The 18,598-nt window shown below is 38.9% G+C and overlaps 1 protein-coding gene and 1 pseudogene across 1 annotated transcript; both read right to left on the reverse strand.

Annotated features, from left to right (window-relative positions):
• Positions 1 to 3,613: 3,613 nt before the first annotated feature.
• On the reverse strand, positions 3,614 to 5,930 carry LOC145769296 (protein stum homolog). Its single transcript, XM_082580884.1, has 4 exons — positions 5,802 to 5,930; positions 5,210 to 5,462; positions 4,456 to 4,638; positions 3,614 to 3,940 (listed from the first exon to the last, which is right to left on the reverse strand). Exons 1-4 carry the CDS (start codon positions 5,874 to 5,876, stop codon positions 3,855 to 3,857), a joined length of 597 nt encoding a protein of 198 aa, XP_082437010.1. The 5' UTR covers positions 5,877 to 5,930; the 3' UTR covers positions 3,614 to 3,854.
• Positions 5,931 to 14,357: 8,427 nt separating this feature from the next.
• On the reverse strand, positions 14,358 to 16,830 carry LOC145769248 (52 kDa repressor of the inhibitor of the protein kinase-like; annotated as a pseudogene).
• Positions 16,831 to 18,598: the final 1,768 nt, after the last annotated feature.

The following is an 18,598-nucleotide window of genomic DNA, read 5'->3' on the forward strand; positions in this document are numbered from 1 at the left end:
ATTCTTATGCATCCGATCCATCAGGAGTTTTGCTTGCGAGGTGGCACGACAACAGTATAGTGACACTTGCATCCAACTGCATAGGTGTTGCTCCGCTTTGTATGGCACAGCGATGGAGTCAAGGTGAAAAAAAGAAGATAGATATCCCCCAACCTTATCTGATTCAGATGTACAATAAGTACATGGGCGGAGTCGATCGCCTTGATCAAAACATCGCCAAACTCCGAATCGGAATACGCATGAAAAAATGGTGGTGGCCACTGTTTTCGTGGTTACTCAATGTGTCAGTGCAAAACGCGTGGCAAGTGTACCGTGGAATCAGTGAAGAGCAAGAGCTTGAAAAACTGGACTTACTGCAGTTTACACGCAGAATTTCTCGGTATTATCTAGCTTTCCATTCGTTCAAGAAGAGGAGTAGTATTGCAGTGAGATCAAAGGTTCCACCTGAAATCCGTTATGACGAGCGGAATCATCTGGTAGTATCCTGCAAGGCTCAAGTGCGTTGTGCAGTTTGCGGTGGGAAAGTACAGCGGAAGTGCAGAAAGTGTGACATTGGTTTACACATTGATTGCTTTGTACCTTATCACAGCAAATAAAAGCATACTGTGCTACCAGCAAGCGTGTCATTATTATTGCACAGTAACGGTGTTGATTTGCAATATACGATGCTTGCTAGTTTTCATAAATATTCCTTAGCTTGTCATATGGTGATTTCAATTGCCAAACTGATTGAGAAAATGAGTTGCTACTACCGGTGGCGTATAGCTAGGGTTTGTGCCACCCGGGGCGGACCATGATTTTTTCACCCCTGGTAGCGTGAAGTAGGAACCAACACATAGAATTCGAGCCGAAGGTTTCAAAAAAGATTTTTACTATGCTTTTTCGTTTCATGCAAAAATTCCGCCGCCCACAAGCTTCTGACTGGGGAAGAGGGGTTGCCCACTAGGGGGACAGCCCTCCTCCTAGCTATACGCCGATGGTTACCGTGAATATATTATGTTTATAGGCCTACAATAATTTTAAAACATCTTTCGACAAAGATCTGACAAATTTCTATTGAAAAAAAACACCTGCTTCTGTTAAGGTATCGCGAGATTTACATTTGACTATGTGGCCGGTGTCCTTTTAAAAGGCAAACAAAAAAATGCATCAAAAAAGTAAAAATCACCAATTTTTTTTGATTTACATTAAAAGTTATGATAAAACAACTTTGTGGCTGAAATATCACCTCAAAAGAGCAATGGGAACTTGTGGCGGCTTTTAATGGGTTAAGATAACTTAAAAATAAATTTCACTTTTTTTTGCTATCTTGTTTAAGGAAGCCTTAGTACAACTGTTTAACACTAAAAATTGAGACATTTTTAACTTTATGTGAAGATATACACAATAATACCAAAATGTGACTAGTCTTGCCCCGTACTACCCTATCATCCAGTGTTTGAATTCTCACTGTACAATGCAAACATTGCTACCTTCTGAAGTTCAATCAATCAAATTAATACCGGCAGATGGCCTCCACTAATTTTAAGTTATTCATAAAATGATTTATTTTGACTAAATTATAAAAATGTTTAAAAATTGAATGAGGCTGTTCACCAGGTATTTATTCAAATAGCATGATAAGTTCTTTTGGTGAAAACTAAGCTGAGTTGTTACAAGATGTACAAGGTGATAATCTGCATATATTCCGACGTTTCGTCAATCATACACGAGCGACTTCTTCAGGGGACTAGGCCAGGTATTGACTACCTATCTAGCAAGGCAAAAGACAGGACCAGCGCAACGCGCTAACCACTTGGCAGCAATGGCCGAGTGGTTAGCGCGTTGCGCTCGCAGTCGAGAGCCTGCATGTTCGACTCCAGCCACCCGCACTTGCTGTTGTTTCTCTGGGCAAGAAACTTTACGATAATTGCCTCTACCCAGTGATCGATTTCGAGTAATGGGTAGTACCAAATTTAAGTCATAAGTAGAGTAGACAACCGGAAACAGACATTGCAGTCGGCTGCAGCGTGGGTCAGGCGTACGCCGGAAGGCGTACACCGATGCATAGCGCTCAAGTCCGCTTTCCCGCAATGCAGGATAAAGATAAACAAACAAACAAACAAACAAACAATGTCGCCGTAAACCAACCAAACATGCAAAATGACCTTCAACTTCAAAACCAAACGTTATCACGAGCAAATTTTGAAATTAGAAATTGAAATGAAATTCAATACAATAGTTTTTTTTTATAAATAGTAAGTGCTTGTCTGATGTATTTAAGTTGGTTTCTTGCTGATTGAAATGTGCAGTGTCGCGTATACAATTTGGTTCTTCACGACTCATACTGTTTACTCCCCGCTCTGCCGTTATTTAAGCTACTTGTTGACTTTTGAACACTTTTTCTAATTTCCAAATTTGCTCGAGATAACTTTCTGTTTTGAAGTTGAATGTCATTTTGCATGTTTGGTTGGTTTACAGCAACATGGTCCTGTCTTTTGCCTTGCTAAATAGGTAGTCAATACCTGGCCTAGCCCCCTGAAGAAGTCGTTCGTGTCTGATTGACGAAACGTCGGAATATATGCAGATTATCACCTTGTACATCTTGTAACAACTCAGCTTAGTTTGAACCAGAAGAACGTATATCATGTTATTTACAAAAATATTTGTCAGCTTAACACCGTTGGTTGAGCAAAGTCACAACGAAAGAAATGTTGCTCGCGTTTGAGTATTATTACCTTGCAATTCCCATTGTCTTCCTCTCCATTGTAGAAGTCAGCGGAGAATAAATTAAAGGAAAAACTAATTTGCTTAACCGTATCTGTCACTGCTTCCTTTTGGCGTCAAGAGTTACTGGCCGAGACCATCAGGTCTACGTCTCTCTTATTGCTAATTACTCCGTCGGCTTATATCAAATAACAACGGGAAAAAGTATGCCGTTGGTCAAAAGCCTTATCTATCACTTCAATCAATTTATTTCGCAAAATATATTCGTGATTGTGTATTTTAGGTAGAAAAGGTGATAAAGACTCGGTTTTTTACCTATTTTCGCCATTTCTTGGTCAAATTTCTCAGTTCACATTTTATTTTGAAAGTCCTCTTGCATAGAACACAGAATTTCATCAATTTTGTTTTTCCGTTTCTGTGCAAACCGTATTCCATGCCCTTTTTGCACTACAAAGCAATTTGCGCAAATAATAAATTACCTTCCTAATTGATGTCTGCCAGCAAAGAATGACTCATATCGCGTCAAAGACCAACTCCCTACCCAGACAGAAAAATCGACGTTGAATCAATGTAAAAATGACGGATTTTGCTGCCTGGGTAGAGAATGGAATTTTAGCGCCGTCGTGTTATGACTGACAGACACAAAATGAAACCGCACGCTAATAGTAAACTGTCAATCAAGCTATTGAATATCAGGAAATTTCTTGCATTTTATAACTGGCTGTGACAAAAGGTTTATTTTGAACTCCACAATTATCCGATACCAACATAATCGAGATTAAAAGTTGGGGCAAGAAAAAAAACTAAAAGTCAAGAAATCTCAGGTTTCTAGCGTCACTGCTTCTATGTGAAATTGCTGAATTAGCAGAGGGCGAGACCATAAGGTCTACGCCAGTGACAGATACGGTTAAAATTTAAAATTTATTTTCTGTTGATTTGTACACAGATTAACTTACATGCATTAGTGGAAAAATGAATCTTGGTGTCAAAGCTTACAACAGTAGTCAAGTATTTTTTGAATTAAACATTTGAGTTTTCGAAGAAAAACATGTAAAACACATCACAAAAATATGTTCTGTCTTTTAATTATAACAAGAGCTACACGTAACAATAGATCTGCTCGATGGCTCCTTATTGTAAGTCAGGAGCTATTGGAGTGTTACAACTTGAGGCGAGGGAAATTGCACGGTGGCGGTTGTCAGGGGAACTTGTTGGAGCTTCCCGTACGTGGACACTAAACAGGAACAAGAATGAACGGAGGTAACTCTAGGAATTGCTAGGTCAGTCACTGGTCACAGTCACTGGTCACAGTCACAGGTCGCAGTCACTGGTCGCAGTCACTAGTCACAGTCACTGGTCGCAGTCACTGGTCGCAGTCACTGGTCACAGTCACTGGTCGCAGTCACTGGTCACAGTCACTGGTCGCAGTCACTGGTCACAGTCACTGGCCGAAGAGAACGCTAGTGCTTTTAGATGAATGATGGCGTACGGAAAAAAATGCAGTTTATTGGAGAAAATCGTCAAAGTAACTTTCCATCTGTGGACATGAGGTAGTGACGTTTATGGCATGAACTGGTGGTGCGATACTGCTGAAGATGAATTAGTGACCGATACACCTGTGTTTATCGCATTTAATTATTTCTGCAGAGAAACGTTTTGTCAGCCTGCTTTATAGTTCTAACAGCACTTCTTTGAAAAACATTTAATTTGTGAGCGTTAGGACTCAGATTTTACTGTCACATGACCCACCAGAGAGAGTGATGAAGATGACTCCCCAGGCTATGCTCCAAATCCAACCAATCAAGAAAACCCACACAGTGAGCAACTGGCACCAACCAATCCAAAAGTTTATACAAAATACACCCATCTGTGTCGACCCAGTCTGTGGGATTTGAGAACAACAAAAGACAGTCATGGACGCAATGATTGTTCCTGAAACAATTCGTTGTTTGGTTTAATTGACCTGCAAAGAGCATACTTCTATAAAAATCCAAGAATATTAAAAAAAAATTGTTTCTCTTTTCAGTGAATGTGTTTTTTCTCTGTTGCCCAGGAACAGTAACATGATGTTGGCTGCATAGTCGCGTGGTGAGAGCGCTGGAACGGCAATCGAAAGGGCGCCGGTTCGACACCGCTCATGAGCATGCGGCTGTGTCTTTGGCAGGACACTAAAAGGCATGCCTGAAGGTAGATACGAAGATTGGCTTCCTTGTCTTCCCATCCACTTAATCTAAATCTTCAACCACCAGGCGTAAGCCTGGATATACGATAAAGAAAGCAACATGAAGTCATCAAAACTAAACTACACGTCAGAGTCTTCAAGTAAAGTGAAGACTGGTCGGAAAATATTACGAAATAGCCAAGAGAGATTCAAAAGAACGTTGCAGTCATTCGGCAAACTCGAAGACAACCGTCGAAATAGACATAAGTACATTGAAAAGAATTCAGCAAAATATCCTAATTACAATTTACAAATAACTCCATAAGATCAACAGAGTCTCACCTATTCCAGGGAGGATCACATTGACCACGCAGAGGATGATGGCGCACCAGAGCGGCATCACAGGGATGGCAGACTGCATTGAGTCCAGTCCACTGTTTCGATTCACGAAAACAACTTGCTGCGGTGGCGGTGGCATCATAGTTACTCCCGGGGTATTCTGGGGTAACTGAGAGGTATGTGCCCCAGAATAAGGGTTAGGTTGCTGCGCAGGTGGTTCTCCTGGGTAAGATGGGGGATGCGCATATTCTTGCCCCTGCAAGTAAATAATTCGGTCTGGTGACATCATCTTTGTTTCAGCGACGCATTATAAGCATGTTTTTTTATAATCATGTTTTTTTATTTGCGCCCATTGCGATAACATACAGTACACTGCGATCACAGATGCGATACAACAGACGACAGGAAGCAGCGAAGTGACATACAGTCTTCGAGTCAGCTGCTCCCCTTATTTTAGCTTGTCATTAAGTGTCTTTGCCGAGACACAGCCGCGTGTTCTTGGAGCGGTATCGAACCCACGTCCTTTCGAACGTCGCGCAGACGTTCTCACCACTCGGCTACGCAGCTTTTCAAATAGTTTACAGCAGCCACTCACGTATTGTGATGGACCTGAGGAGTATTGAGGAAGAGGAGTAGACTTTTCGTTTTCTGTAGAATCCATTGTTGCCATTTTCTATGGTAAGATTAAACAAAAATATTTCTAAGAAATAACAAAAGGGTTAATTTTCTTAGGCCTACTTTTGAAAGATTAATTTTTGATTTTTTCATTTCTTAACGACTATAACTTCGCAAGCAAGAAACACTTTCTGCCAGTTTTTCTATTTGAAATCATGATACGTTCTCCTGCTGTGAAATAAGCTAAACTATTACAAGATATTGTGAGGAGTAATCCGTATTTATTCCAAGTCAGGTATTAAACTTTTCAGCTGATGTAGTAATGTGCCTCTGAGCAATAACCTCATTGTAAAGTTGGCTTCTGCCATATGTATGTCCAATACTTAATTTTATTCATTATTTGTCATTGTTTTATTAGAATTCATACGTTTATTTCATACTTAGCCTACTCCTTCGGTTTGCTTAACACAGTGCTTCCCAACCGGTGGGTCGCGAAGCTATTTCAGGTGGGTCGCGAAGCAGTTCTAAATGTTACTGAATATTAAAATTTTCTAAAAAATACCGACATTACTATGGATTTCACAAGCCACAGTTTGGTCTTGAACAGTACTGCGCCTTCGCCATTGCTAATCTTCACTTCATTTGATGACTTTCCATTTTCATGAATTGTGCAATGTGCACCCTGTTTTCTATTAGATCGGGAAATTATTACTCATTATCATTACATTATCATTATGTAAGAATTATGCAACAATGTAGCAAATATGTAACAATTAGATGTGTTGTGTCGCATTAACTATTTCAGTACGTACGTCGTACGCTAGTAGTAAAGATGCCATAACAAAGATTTCATATCTCATTGTGGGTCGCACAATAAAACTTGCATTAAAAGTGGGTCGCGAACTGAAAAAGGTTGGGAAGCACTGAAACACGAGAAGTAAGCTATGGTTGATATCGCTTTTGATCCATTGCAGTTAATTATTAATTTACCACACCCATAACAGTGTTTGTAGACTTTTCAAAAAAAATTCTCTCATTCAATTTAGGCAATGATTGTGTCAAAATAATATGGTTCTCAATATTTGCAATGTTATACCTAAAAGCACTCAAACGGATGCTGTGTGTACAATTTTTAGGAGCGGAAATTCATTGTAACCACAGAAGGTCAGAATAGGCTTCATTTGTGTATGAGACAGCTATAGCATCATTCTATTACTGTACGTCACTACACTTTACATCGCAATGTTGCTCGAATGTAAGTTGTTCAACTCTCCCTGCTTACCAAAAGAACAATAATTACTGTTCAATCTGCATTCTAGCGTTGGCATTGGTGGAGATATAACGTCTAAATTCAGTCTAAAACAACGAAATATCGCAATGCCACAAAATGTGGTGTTGGTCACAAAATAGGAAAAATATACTTCCAACGCTGCTTCTATTAGAAGTTCAGTTCGTGTTAGACTTGCAGTAACTGCAATCGATGATTACACCTATGAAACAAGTAAAGGGTGTTAACAGGGAGTACACTCGTATGCCAAAAAGTAAACAAGAAAAAAAGACGCTGTCATATGGCAAGGGGTATCAACATAGCAACTGAATAAGAAAATATTTGCAAAAAAGATAAGTGAAAAAGTTATGGCAAGATAGAACATCTTGAAGATGGAACATCTTGAAGATAGAACATAATCTACTTGCATCCACTAACGGTAAAATATCAACGGTTTAGGGAAACAGTATTTTGTACACGGCATTCCTATGTATTAGACATAACAAACAACAAAGGGTTCCTGAATATCTATAAGGAACTTGGCTACAGTACGTATGCAACCAAAAATTCTGGTAAAGTAAGCAAGCTTAGCGTGAAGAAGAGGAATTTATGTCTGCACGAACGAAAGAAAAGAAAAACATTTTTTAATTTATCTAAACGAACTTTTTAAATCAAAAATTATTGAATTTGCACGAAAGGTCAATTGATCTCTTTCAATTTAACATCCACTCATCTCCTGGGAACAGGTCTTGCATCTCATGGTGATGCTTGCACCCCTGATTAAGAACCCTTGTCCTAAGTAGCCTGCTGTAAATTGGCCGTGTATTTAGTGTTAATAGAGTTGCCAAGCTCCATATAGCCTATATAGGATAATATATACAGTATATTACATTATCAATTCATTTTATTAACTTTCGCAAGGAACATTACCGCAAATTCATTATGCATTCAAATTTAGTCTAACTGTCGTAACTGACTTTCCTGTGCCAAACCTATTGCTGACTCCCAAATGAAGTTCTGTTCTGATGAAGAGAAAGTTAAAATAAGATGATTTTGCAAAATGTTATTACTTGGAAGAAGAAAAAGGAGCATAAACGAGCGATGTCGTGTTCTGTTGGTGAGGTGGCGGCTGACTAGGTGACCACTTATGGTCTTTACCATTCTGATTGCGCCCGAAACTAACCAACAGCTGCCACGTACAATGAATTGTTTTGAAATTTCACTTACTCTGTTTGTGATATCTCTCTATCGAAACAAATAAATTGACTTGAAACATTGAAGGTAAGCGTAAAGTTGTCAAGACAGCTTGGCTTGGTTTCGAGTGAAGCGAACGAACGAGCGGACGCCTAACCCTAATACAATTCCACCTGTCACCACTCGAACTACCCCTGCTTCTGATGACGAAACAATGATCATTATGAGCTTTTTGTCGAAGTCATAGGATTCTTGTTTCCTGGAGAGAAGCTGGGTTGACGTCATATCACATCTAGACAATGTTGCAATTATGTTTACAACTTGTATCATGCTGCAAGATAATGATTAACCTTTGTTTGATTTGACGTCGCTACAGGATAATGTTTCCAAATACAAACAGAAACATCCAACTTAAGTCAATTCAAGGGTTATAGAGTTTTAAGTTGGCAATTCTGTTTGTTAGATTTTTTAGCGTTTCTTTATTGTTCTTCTTTATAAACATCTGTTGCCCATGAGTCACACAAAAGTGAGATCATAAGTCATTGCTACTCAAACTGTGGTACCGGTACCGATACGCCAGCACTTGTCTGCCGGTACGCGATTAGTTTGAAAGTAATCTATTGAACATTGCATGTGATTGCCATTATGCTTAGGTTGGTTATCAGCATAATTTTCGTACTTTCGTATGTTGTTGAAGCGATATAGCCTAACTTTAATGCTGGCCGCAAACCACTGACTCGGGGGTCACGAAATGATTCATCCCAAATTTTCAGTGACCCATTTGTCTTTACAAATATAACGATCAAATATTTCATTTAACATTTGGAATAAGGCCCCAACCTATTTTCTTCTAGTATCCTGCAACATTGCGGTATAGCAGTCTGATACAACTAGTGGCGCTTAACAATTAACTGGGTGCTTATAACGTAATGAAGCTATTGTGCTCTTGATCGTTAGCAAATCAGTTGACGGCATGCTTCTTGGCTATTTAGAATTAGTGTTGTCTGTGAATGAAAGTGAACTAAAAGCGAACATGGATGGTTGTGACTTTCCTGTCGAATCCTATTCTGAAAGTATAATCCTTGCAAAGTGATACACCCTTCCAAATTCGTTTCAAAACATGAAAAGATTTTCTGGCAGTAGTTTGTTAAAGTTGTGTGGTTGTTTGTATTTGTGCCAGTTCTTATTTTCTCACTTGAATATAAGTGCTCAGCTCAGAAATGAATACTGCATGTGTGAACCTGAACAATGAATGATCCACTTATGTTTTTTCAACGATTAAGGTCTTTGTGACTTATCAAATGGGGATATGAAAATGTACATAAATGAAAAATCATTGCTTTCAGAGACAATTTATTCCGATTCTGGAAATGCCAAGTGGTTGGCAGCAAAAATTCATTCAAGTATAGTTTGACAACACGATGCATCAAAAATAGCCAACTAGAGGCCAAGAACCTCATTTTTTGCTTTGTAGACCGCACTACACTCGCATCATACACATTCGCATCGCTTCCCACTCAAGACACCACTGATCATCCCAAACAAGTGTGGAACTGAAGTTTTGGGTCTTTCATTTTTGTTTGATCGGGTCCTTAACGAATATGTAAGTAGCGCTAAGGATTTTAAGAAAACTGGAAAACCACACATCGTTAGAGAAAAACTGTGAATTCGTTCATTGTAAACTTGCAAAACTAAGAATGGCCTTGTTATTTTTTTTTCGTTTGAAATGTGTGACCGGTACGCCGAATGACAATAATACCTCCGCCGGTACGCCGTATTATAAAGTTTGAGCAGCACTGGTCTAGGGTAGGTTTGTTTCATGTGTTCAGAGTGCGGTATTTTTTATTTAAAGTACCGTAATAAATTCCATTATTCCATTAAATTCCATTTTATTACACTAATGAAATTGCCTGTCAATAAAAGTATTATTGTTTTTACTTATCCGTTTAAGCCTCTTATCATACTTTTCATATTCACATGTCTCTATTTAGCACCTTTGACAGGAAGTCCAAGGGATGCTTTTAGACCTGAACCGGATGTGATTTTAAGGGACGAAAACTTTTGGCCTGCGGCCAAACTGCTTCCTCCAGTGCATCATTAATTGTAGACGTGTAAAACCAGAGTTGGGCTTGTTAATGTCACATTTTTTTCGTTTGAAATGTGTGACCGGTACGCCGAATGACAATAATACCTCCGTCGGAACGCCGTATTATAAAGTTTGAGCAGCGCTACCATAGGACATAGACGACCCACTCGATAATTTCAATCTCGGTACTTTTTTTATTGATGTATTGCATAACATACTAAAGTCAACCAGCAAAGTATGACGCAATGAAGAATAGTTAAAGTGCTGGTGTTCCAAACGAACAAATTATCTGCAAGTTTCAAAAATCAAACTAACGATTAAAGACGTGTGCGGGTTCTTGGAGGGTTACGTCGACAATTGAGGGCGTCGAAAATTGATTGCATTAATGGCAGAGAAGGAATTCTTTTGTTTATTTAGCAATGACAACACGCGTCGACTTAACATTTCATCTTTTAAGAATGCAGCGATTACACCAACACGAAAATTTGTTAATGGCTACTAAGTTGATTTAATTTTCTTTGATGCCCGATTAGTGAAGTCAAGATCATCATGGACCCAGGTTTTGAATTTAATGAACCGCGTAACTTTCAGATTCTGTAGTGGCCGTAAGACACACAAAAGCCAACAGCAACATAAAGCTACAACCTGACAAGAAAATTAGCCATTCAACAAACGGCAGACACAACATGCGATATATTGCTGTGAACGCTCTAGCTTGATTAGACGATTTTTATCTAGCTACAAGTTAATCTAATGCAATCATACCAGAAACCTTACAAGTCAACTCAGATAGCAGCGATGATTTACATTTATCGAGCTTCAAAATGGCAAACGCGTTGGGAAGCACTGGAGATAGTCTTGTTATTTCTCGTTATCCACCAGGTTTCATCTCAACTGGCAGGTTAGTTGTGGACAGGTTAACCTACAGACTTGTTTATAGGTTACCGGCAACACATGAGAGAATCTGCAAGCGATTGTTTCGGTTTATTGTCATCAATGTGATCGAGAAACGTTTGTTCAGAATCATAATTAAACTGGTCTCTATTCTCATCTTTAGCGTCCTCTTTCATCAGTATCAGCGCGGAAACAGCGACAGGATTCGACGTATCGTTTTCCACAATCTCGGATGCACGTGATTATGAAATCATAATAACGGCCATTCATGATCCAAAAAATACAGCCACTCTCAAAGCAAGAAACACTTCCATCACGGTAATTATTTTGATTTTTGTAACTAACCTGCTTTTAATATTTTCTGATGTGAAAGAGAATTGTAGAAAACTGGACAGACGAAGCGCGATGAAGAGACAAATGAAGAGACAGATGAAGAGACAGATGAAGAGACAGATGAAGAGACAGATGAAGAGACAGATGAAGAGACAGATGAAGCGACAGATGAAGAGACAGATGAAGAGACAGATGAAGAGACAGATGAAGAGACAGATGAAGAGACAGATGAAGAGACAGATGAAGAGACAGATGAAGAGACCAATGAAGAGACTAATGAAGAGACAGATGAAGAGACAAATCAAGAGACAAATGAAGAGACAGACGAAGAGACAGATGAAGAAACAGATGGAGAGACAGATGAAGAGACGGATGAAGGGACGGATTAAGAGACGGATGGAAAAGATATATTATTCTCCAGCTGTTGTACAGTATAGCACAATTTGACTGTATTTTCCCAGCAAAAAGTGTTTTCAACAAATCATTTTGTAAATGAAAGCTAGCCGAACCAAGATAATAATCATAATATTCTATTGCTCATTGTGACAACATTCAGCACATTGCGATCATAGATGCAACACGACAAGGGACATCAAAGCACCTACTCCTGCTACTTTGGCACGCTAAAACAGCCGTATGCTCTGGTGTACTATCGAACCGTCGTCATTTTGAAAGTCGTGCATTCGTTCTTACCACTTGGCCACACAGAAGCTGTAGCGGAAGACAAAATTCATTCAGTGAACATCTTGAGCACACTGAAATTGAGCCATAAAACTCATGTTTTTAGATCTTGCGGAAGACTTGACTTCTTATCCTGATACAGATTATAGGCTATGCTGTATTTTTTCAAAGTATCATTATACATTATTTCCAAAGAGATACAGAGGTCGGGTTGCTGAGAATCGAGGTATCGAAATTTCAATCGTTAACTTTTCTTTACCCGTGATGAAATTTAAGATAGAATTTTACAATAAGGATCATTTCGGTCGTTGACATCATGTAGCTCAAAATAACGTTCAAGTTATTTTTGATTTTGGTAAAAAAACGATCAAAGTTGCCAAGTCATAGTGGCACAGACGAATCGATATCAGTTTGTTACCGGTTCTTGTGGAGTTGCGTGACTTCCACAGCAACTATAGGAATCTAAACGTTACAAACTGTAAGGAATATTTGTATGGAAGCAGGTCACAGGAAGACAAAGTAACATCAACTATCGGGTTTCAGTCAGAGGATTGAGTGACACAAACGAACCAGGAGCAATTATCTCCACCAGAGCACGATCAGGTTTGTGGTTTGTTTAGATACTAAACAGAACCGATAATCAAAAGAAAAGTTAAATTCTTGTTCGAATAAACAAATATCAGTTATCAGAAGATGTCGGTACTGTGATCAAATATATTGTAGCCAGTAGGCTCCCATCTTTTTCACTCAGAACACCTTAACGGTGAGAAACAAAATGATACAATAAGACTTTTATGCTGTCTCTCTTTTCTTCTTTGTCTTCTTTCCTCTAGTTGCTTCCTTTGTAGCCAGTAGGCTACCATCTTTTTTGCTCAGAACACCTTAACACCAAGATAAAAAACCTTAACAGGGAGCAGGTCCCTGACAGGGAGAAACAAAATGATACAATAAGACTTTTATGCTTTTGAATTTTCTAAAAATGTGTTGTGATAATATACGCCCGAAAAAACATTTGCAAGACAAATTATCTTTACCGTCTTACAAGTTAAAAGAATAAATTTTCTGGACTTGTAATAACAAAAAACTTTAAGATATTTTAAAATCAAGAAAACGTTTTAAAAATTTGAAAGGCGTCTAATATGTCATTAATATCTTTGTATAGATACACATTCAAAAAAAAACTTTTCCTTTAATTTCTTCATAAAAACTTTGTTTTTGTTAAAATTTTTTGGTTATTCAAGGGTCAGGGGCGGATCCAGGCATTTACTTTAGGGGGGGCGATGTCATTGAGATTCAGGCAAGTGATCAGCCCGGCAAAAACAACGACGGGGTCTCCCCTAGAAAATTTAGGTTGAATTTGGTGCGTTCTGAGAGCATTTCAAACACAAATTATGAGAAATTCTATAACTTAAAAAACCCTCAACAATGCTGTTGTTTAACAAAGGGAGAGATGAAGAATTGATGTGCCCTTGCCATGTCAAGTTGAAGCCTGAACAACCTAGCCGCATTTATAGTTGAGACTGAAGGTTTCAATCTTGATTGATTCACGGCAATTTAAAAATTGACCACGGAAACATAATAACAGGTAATTCTGCCTTCACAATGTCACAGCATAGCCTAATATTGATACAGACATTGAGGTTGTTACGGGCTTACTGTATAGCTTCGAGGTTTTATTCCTCTGACAAGTTTTGAATTGTTATAAAGAGCAATGAGGAAAGATTATGCATACATTCAACATAATGAGCAACAAAAGTGAGGGCCAGGTCAAAACACTGGGTCATGCTCCACCCCCGTAGAATCGCTATTATAGGCTAGGTAGCCTATCGATTGTAAATTTTTATTTTGGACCAGCGAAACACTACAATTTGTACATTAAAACTATAGAGTGGCAGTTAAACATAGTGAAATGACGACCAAATGATATAGTCTTCCTTAAAACGTGTCATGCACGGTCGCTGCACCAGACAAAGGAACAAACAATAACAGAAACAACTATTTCTGTGGACTTCACAAATAAAACGAAAATGAAAAGGCTACTTTGCCGGTACGGGTAATACTAACAGGTATCGTACCTTTGACTACAACACAAAGTCAAGTTTGCGGTTTCTACTGTTGGCAAATCGATTTATCACGGAGTCTGTTTCAATTAAAATGTCCCGATGCTGGTATAGTAAGGCCAATCCACTCAGTCTTTCCTCGCCGATGTTGTTCCTCAGCCAGGTTTTCAACGACCGAAGAGATGAAAAGCTTCTTTCGGCTGATGCTACGCTGACTGGCAAGGTTAATAGTATTTTTAGAAGAGAGTGTACGATTGTGTACACATCTTCATCACACTGTTGTAAAGCTTCTTCCACAGTCATCGGTAAGACTGCAGCAGTCGCCGGAACAGTTATATTTGCCCACTTCTCCTTCCATAGTTGGATCTCTGAACATAGAGCAGACTCCACTGATTCCACACTATATATGTCGTGGCAAGCCGTTGTAGGCATTGCAAATGACTTTTGTCAATGCTGTCGGGTCGATACTTAAGCAATTTCGTGGTAGCAATGATGTTAGGTGACAAGATGCTAAAGTCTCAGCTGAAAATCTTGTTTCCAAGTCAAGTATGAAGGAATCCAACATTGGAATGTAGATCGATCTTTTGTAGTATTGCTCTGGTGATGAAGATGGAACGTTTGTCCTGTGAACTTGTCGTTGATTAATTCGAGGTAAGGTAACGGTAATGTCCAAATTTGACAAAACTTGGGATGCTTTTTGGAATAAACTACAGAATTCATCATCACAATTTTCACGCCGGGCTTTGAGAATGCTTTTTAAATCTCTGACAAGTGTTGTAGCTGCAGATAAATCCAGACTCTTCTTCTGAAACAACCTGCTAAGTGGTAGACACAGCATAAACACAGATAGTTGACAAAAGAGTGTGATGATGAACTCCACATTTCGTATGGATGAAATCATACTTCTAGCTTGAGAAGCACTTTTCGTTTCATTCCAGTTCGAAATGTATTCAAGGGCTTCAATTATCTTCTGCAACTGGTCGAAAAATTGCGCCAATGATTCTGTTCTTTCAACCCACCTGGTTTCGCACATGCTCCGCAATTGAGCTTTAACCACATTTAAAAGAACTTGATTTCGCTTTGCAGAAGCGTTAAAGAAGGACACGACTTCTTTAATTGTTCCAATTGCATTACGGACACTGGAAACTGATGACGTCTTGGACATAGACAAATTAAGCGCATGGTTGAAGCAGAGGCACCTGGATGCATTTGATGCCTTCTTCTTAATTTCAGCCACGGCTCCTAGCTGCTCCGATACCATCAGCGCACACCCATCTGTTCCAACACCAACGCAGTTTAACAAATCTAAATGTAACTCCTTCATTTTGTTCAGGACTAACTCTCCAAGAACTTTTCCACTGACCTTTGGCTCATAAGATGATGACATGCCTTTAAAACAGGAATCATGAACATTTAAAAATCCAACAAAATCTTCATGTCTCCTGTTCTGGTAAACGTAAGACACACAAAGTGTTAATTGGGAAGAATGCGAGATATCTGTTGTTTCATCGAATATTAGAGAGTAATATTTTGCTTCTTCTATGCGCTTGAGAATGATACTTCTAATTTCTTCTCCACAGCATTCAATAAGTTCGTTTTGTGTAGTTTTGCTGATGTATGTAGCATTGGACTTTGCTGTTTCTAGATGCAGTTTCAAGGTAGAATCGCCACTGAGGACACGGTATCTCAGCAGCTCTCGGAAATTACCTTCGTTGATTAAAGGCATTGCTGTCTCTCGTTCTAACGCACCGTCATCTCGATGCCCTCGAAAGGCAATATTTTGTCTGCCTAAAAATATTATAGATTCTACAATCGGTTTCAATCGTTCCCTGTTTTCTTGGACTTGCTTTAGTCGCTGCGAGCTAAGCTGGTTCGCGATGTGTTGTCTTAGTGTGTGGAAGGTCTTCAGAAAATCTTTACCCCCTTCCACTGCATCTCTATGGTACTGCTGTCTCTCGTGAGTTGTTAGATCGCCATCTTTTCCAAGAAGCTTCGCAAAAACAGTCAAAGGCTTTGTAACAAGTTTTTGAAGGGATACGTGCTTGTGAGATCCTCCAACACGGCCAATAACAAATAAGCTGCAATACTTACAAAATAGTCCTTTTTTGGCATCAGAATACACCAACCACGGGAATTTATCCAAGTGGGACTGGTTCAAGTATCTTTTTTCATTCTTTCCTTTTTTATGATGAGTAGAAAATGGCAGATTAAAATCATGTGGAGGTCTCCAGGGTTTCTCTAGTAACTCGCATTTTGTTAAGTCATCAATATTAGAAATCGAATCAATGTGGCATCCGACGTCATTCTGTCGAATAATGGAAGTCTTATCAGTATCACTGACATTAGTGACGGAAGAAAAACATTCTCCAGTCAGTTCAGTTTCAGTGCTAACAAAACTGGCATCACAACCATGCTCTAACTGTTCTTTCGAAACACAACCTGTCACTTTTTTTAGATAAAAATCCAAGGTTCCCTGCAATCTGCGTCGTTTCATTATGCTGACAACTTTTAAAGCATCTATAATAGCCTACTGCAATAGTTTCATAACGGTGTCGCTCTTCAGCTCCTATAAGAGAGATATCATATTAGATGCTACAAAAATAAGCTAATAAATAAATAAATTAACCTTGCATAAGGTGGTGCTGCTATTTTGCATTCATCAAATGCTGGCATTTGCTCAACAATCTAACCTCTTTGTGTAATTTATTAAGAATCGATTTCGCTATAGTAATAGCATCTTCAGCTAGCACATGTAAAAAAGAAAATTTAAAAAATACGTAAAACGAATAAATAAAGCAAACTCCGATAGTATCAACACGCATAAAAATTCCATTTTAAATAGATGGTTACATAAATTAAACTCAAAAGCTGCAAGCCTAAATCTTAAACTGGTGTTCTGCCACGATTTTCAACACTTTACTGGTACAAAATTCAAGAAATACATGAACATTATCATCCATCAAGTAAATTACAACAGTTCAACAAGACGAATACAAAGAAAAACGCAATTTAGTTTACAGTCCACTGCCATAAGTTTACATTGATATAACGCCAAAAAGAATAAAGCGTGAATGGACGTGGTTGAATAATCTACACTACAGGGGTCGGAGGTTGCTGATGACATAGGATTAACCAAAACAGACTAAGTGGTTGGTCGAATCAACTTCTGTAGCCTATGTTAATGGTGGCTTTGATATTATGTAGCCAGTAGCCATTTATCTTCAGCGATGTCTAAATATTGTTTGCTGGGTTGTTCGGCGAAAATAACGACAAAGCAGTCTGCCAGAGCTGGTTTCTTTTTCAGTTCAATGTTGTGGAGTTTCGCATAATGTTTCAATAATGTTTGCAGAATTAGTATTAACTACACTTTTTCAACCCCAAAACATAAGTAAGAATTCTAGTGGTTTTAGTTCCACGTCTGACCGCCAAAGTTGCCAATAACCTGTTCTGTCAATCAACTTATCTAGGCTAAGGGATTTATCGCTATGCTCTACAGTGCGGTAAAAGGTTTAGAAACGTTTTAAATTTTAGTAATTTCGTTCGGTAATTAGACTCTGTGACGAAATAATAGCCTTATGCTATGTTATTATTATAGCCTACCTTAGCCTAACCTAACCTTTGAACATGGCGAAAGACTTATTCAGCATTGCTTTCGATATGTTGTTTTCCAAATCGTATACATTATAAATGAAGAATAAAGCTATTTTCTTAGATTTTAGGGGGGGCGATCGCCCCAATCGCCCCCCCCTAGATCCGCCCCTGTCAAGGGTCAAATGAATACATTGAATAGCCTACTTCTAAATTGACCCGAGAGCAGAAATACTTTTTCGCATTGCGGAAAGTTAAGCTTGTGTCCCTGGCCGTTCTGCCATTTCAAATTTTGCGAACAGGTTATACCTTTCGGTTGTAACGGTCTACAGAGGTTTCGATCTCCTTCCACAGGTACCTCGAATCTCTAGTAGCTTCACAACCTAAGCTGGTGGACTTCCCTCCGGATGCATCGCCACCCCAAAATCACACCGCTTCCCGCCGCCGCGGGTGTGGTAGGCCAGTTTTTTGAGATCTCTGACTTGGCGATGTTTACTGTGCTTTTCTCGCCGTGTCAATTATTGTACCCGTGTGTTGTGGATGCTAATATAACATCACCGTTCAATAAGCAAATTATAATATAACATCACCGTTCAATAAACAAATTAAAACAGTAAAACGCAATGGACCTGGAGAGCAAATTCTTGCCACCAACGCTCAAAAAGCTCGGAGAC

This window comes from Aplidium turbinatum, chromosome 4, assembly GCF_918807975.1.
Source record: "Aplidium turbinatum chromosome 4, kaAplTurb1.1, whole genome shotgun sequence".
Lineage (NCBI taxonomy): Eukaryota > Metazoa > Chordata > Ascidiacea > Aplousobranchia > Polyclinidae > Aplidium > Aplidium turbinatum.

What these genes read in the sequence shown, in the direction of transcription:
- LOC145769296 (XM_082580884.1), bottom strand. Translation starts at nt 5,876, where the DNA reads ATGGCAACAATGGATTCTACAGAAAACGAAAAGTCTACTCCTCTTCCT. An exon ending in CCTCAGGTCCATCACAATAC is followed by an intron (nt 5,463 to 5,801) that starts GTGAGTGGCTGC and finishes ATTTACTTGCAG; the next exon opens with GGGCAAGAATATGCGCATCC. An exon ending in TGTGATCCTCCCTGGAATAG is followed by an intron (nt 4,639 to 5,209) that starts GTGAGACTCTGT and finishes GAATTGTTTCAG; the next exon opens with GAACAATCATTGCGTCCATG.